Here is a 3627-nt window from a genome sequence, read left to right on the forward strand (position 1 = left end):
TAGGCGGGTCAGATATCGAACATTACCGCCATATCTATATTAGTGTTGCCTCGGAAGAAAAAGGTTGGATGTTGATACAAAGTTCAGCATTACCCAAGACTCTTAATAAAACTTTAAGTCAAGGTATGACTATCATTGACCTACCAAAAGTTCTGAAATCTTCAAATATAACCACAATTGAAAACAAAGGGATTCACTTGATATCTTCAATACCTGTTTCTGTGTTCGGTTACAATGAAGAATTTACAAATAAGGAAGGCTTTTATGTATTACCTGCTCATAGTTTGTCTACGGAATATATGGCATTATCATACACACCTGCAAGAGGTAGTCTGATAGGAATAGTATCAACTAAGGATAATACTGTGGTTAATTTACATCTGAGAATAACTGGAAGTTTGTCCTACAAAGCAAAAGTCTACACTAATTCGGACATTTTAACAGTTACACTTAACAAGGGAATGACTTTTGTTGTATCCCATAAAAGTGACATGACAGGGACATTTATTAAGAGTACAAAACCTATATCTGTTATCTCAGGAAATCAGTGTGCATTTTTAGGATATTCTGGTTATAACGGTGATTGCTCGCCATTGAGGGAGCAACTAATTCCAATTGAGAAATGGGGAAAGGAATTCATTGTTCCATCTTTAAATTTTGAAAAACCAGAAAGTATTTTAAGGATAGTAGCTAATGAATCGAACACTAAAGTGTCTGTAGTAAGTAATCTAACATCTATATCTCGATTCATATTCCATGGAGATTTTATAGATATTGTTATGAAAACTGATGGACCATTATATGTCAAATCGAGTCGTCCAATTCTAACCGCTATTTTTGGATACAATGCGTTTGGGAAAGGACATGGAAATTCTAAAGAAGGTTTTCTAACATTAGTTCCGTCTTTGACACATTATAAAGAAAAACACATGATTGTAGTACCATATACGTATATTGAGGACGCGTATTTGTCTTTTGATATAGCATGTGGAGAAACTTGGTCTAATAGAACTGGTAATCAGCGTTTTATTTCAATTACAACAGATTCTTTTGTCAAAAATGATATTTTGTATAACGGTTCACCACTAAGTCATGTAAAATACATAACCACAAGGACTGTTGTTGTGAAGAATATGATTTATTCTTCGATTACTATTCCTTCACAAGTTGGTTATCAAACTCTACAAAGCGTATCAGGGAAGCAAATGTTTGGAGTCATAGTGTATGGTGCATGTTGGAGTAACTTATTTGGTTATGGATTTCCAGGAGGTTTCAATCTATAGTTTGTTAAATAGTATAGACAAAATGGAAGAAAAAAAATAATCTGTTTAAATGAGCTACCGCTTGATTCTCTGGAGTTCGGGATGAATTTTTATCCCAATTAATCTTTTAAACAAGGTTTTGTAATTGCTAAACGCAAACTATTTTTTTTTAGATCATATATTAAAATAAAAAAAATCTTATACTTTTATATTTTTTTTAATAATTTTAAAATATTTTTGTCATTTGAATTATTATGCAGTTACTTTGTTTGATGCATGCCTAAGTATATACGACGACTAGTCAGCTTATATCAAGTTGCAAAGTTTCAAAGTTTATGAGAGCTTTGGAAATCACTATCTGTCCTCATGTTGACTGACAAGATGGGTACACATATGAAAATGATTTAACATGGGCACTGGCGCGAAAACATCACAAGTTTTCCCAAATACCAAAAGACATAACCACTACAAAACACCAGACAGCCTTTGGTTCATAAAACACAAGACTAGCACTCAACTCCAAGGGCACAGCGTAATGGCAAAATACATAGATTAGATAAAAAAAGGTTCAACAAGATACATAAAAAAATAAACACATAATTATAATCTAATATCAAAATCAATTAATTAACTGACTAATCATTTCATACTTATTATCGAAATTTTTCATATATATCTAATGCATCCCCCATTAAGGATCGAAGGAAAATAAATCCGCTACCCCGATCTCTTCAGAAGAAATGAAACAAAAAATCACCCTCCTCTTCCATAAAAATCTCGATACTTAAACTGTCGACGCCCTTTCCTTCATCTGAAGTATTTGCAAAGTGAACAACCCTCCTCTTCATTTAAAAAGGATTTCAAGCCCTCCCCCCCCCCTGATTCAAATTACAATTGTCGAGTCCCTTGTGTTTACGCTTGCAAAATTGACGAATTTCATCCTTTTTATTCAATAATAGTTACCCCAAAAGTTAAATCCTGATGTTGGTACATTCTCGTATAGTTATGAAGACTTTAAATTTGTTATTTCAGTTGCCTCTTTTACGGGCATCAAAATAATCACGGTGGGTATGGTTGTCCTGCGAGAGAACGTACTGTGCTGGTGATTCGGTCCTGACGGGTGCTGGTGATCAATGAAAAAATGTAAACAAAGACGAAAATGATGATTTTTTACGTTTTCACTCATAAAAAATGGAAGAAAACAGTTGAGATTTTTCAATTTCGTTTCTTATGGGTTCATATATAAACCATTAAAAAATGACCCTCTAAACTGTTTCAGTTAGCGTAACAACAAAATGCTCATTTTCAGAAAATCTCGAACTTAAAAAATAAAACAAAAAGGCTCACATAGAGTCCGCTTTCTATACCGCAATCCACACGACAAAACAATTTTGTGAAAAAACATTGCAATTTATTAAAATTTAGCATTTTCTCAATTTATTCATGTCCTGATATAGTGGGAGATATTATGGACATAATTGTGCAAATCGTGATACAAGCATGAAATTTGGTATAAAGGTTAACTAAATGATAGTTATAAAAAATCCGCTGCTGGCCAGAAAAAATAATCATTTTTTCAAGATGGCCACCACACATTTTGAAAATGGCGTCATAACAAATCAGCCAATATTTGTTAATCCTTTGAAAGGTGTGATATATGTAAAATCCATTGTTAGATTTGATAAAAAGAAAATGACAGTTTATAAATAACGACTAGACAATACATTAATGAAACTTAAGGCGACTTCCGGTTTCAAAATTTCGGCTAACGAGTCAAAAATTTCGATTTTTTTTACTTTCAAGCAATTTTACAAGGGATTTTAATCCTTGAAAGATGTGTTATGTATAATTCAATGTAAGATATGATAAAAAGTTAAAAACAGCTCCTTAGTACGACAAAACAACACATAACTGAAGAGAAATAGTGGTTTCCGGTTCCAAATTAGATGCAAATACGTAAAAAATATTTTAATACTTTTCATCAACTTAACAATTAATAACACAAGCATGAAATACAAGCATACGGGTGGACTAAACGATAATTAAAAGAAATCAGGTGCTGGCCATCAAAAATTTCCATTTTTTCAAGATGGCCACCGATCATTTTGCAAATGGCGGCATATCCAGTTGTAAATCTTTGAAAGTTGTGTTATATGTATAATCCAATGTAAAGTTTTATTAAGCGTAAATTACAGCTCCTAAAGTACGGAAAAACAACACATAAATGACAAAAAAGAGTGATTTCCAGTTTCAAAATGGCGGCAAAATGTTTGAAAATGTATTCTTTTATAATTTTCATCAACTTAACAAGTGATATCACATTCTTTGTTAAGATTAAATGCCTACTTTTGTTAGAAAGACAGGT

General features: G+C 32.4%; 1 protein-coding gene across 1 annotated transcript; it reads left to right on the top strand.

Annotated features, from left to right (window-relative positions):
• Positions 1-299: 299 nt before the first annotated feature.
• On the top strand, positions 300-1389 carry LOC143050749 (IgGFc-binding protein-like). Its single transcript, XM_076223869.1, has one exon. The coding sequence runs from the start codon at positions 300-302 to the stop codon at positions 1281-1283; it is 984 nt and encodes a 327-aa protein (XP_076079984.1). The 3' UTR covers positions 1284-1389.
• The last annotated feature ends 2238 nt before the right edge of the window (positions 1390-3627 follow it).

Source organism: Mytilus galloprovincialis, chromosome 11 (genome assembly GCF_965363235.1).
Source record: "Mytilus galloprovincialis chromosome 11, xbMytGall1.hap1.1, whole genome shotgun sequence".
NCBI lineage: Eukaryota > Metazoa > Mollusca > Bivalvia > Mytilida > Mytilidae > Mytilus > Mytilus galloprovincialis.

Bases quoted from the DNA above. Each gene is read 5' to 3' on its own strand.
- LOC143050749 (XM_076223869.1), top strand. From the start codon at position 300: ATGGCATTATCATACACACCTGCAAGAGGTAGTCTGATAGGAATAGTA.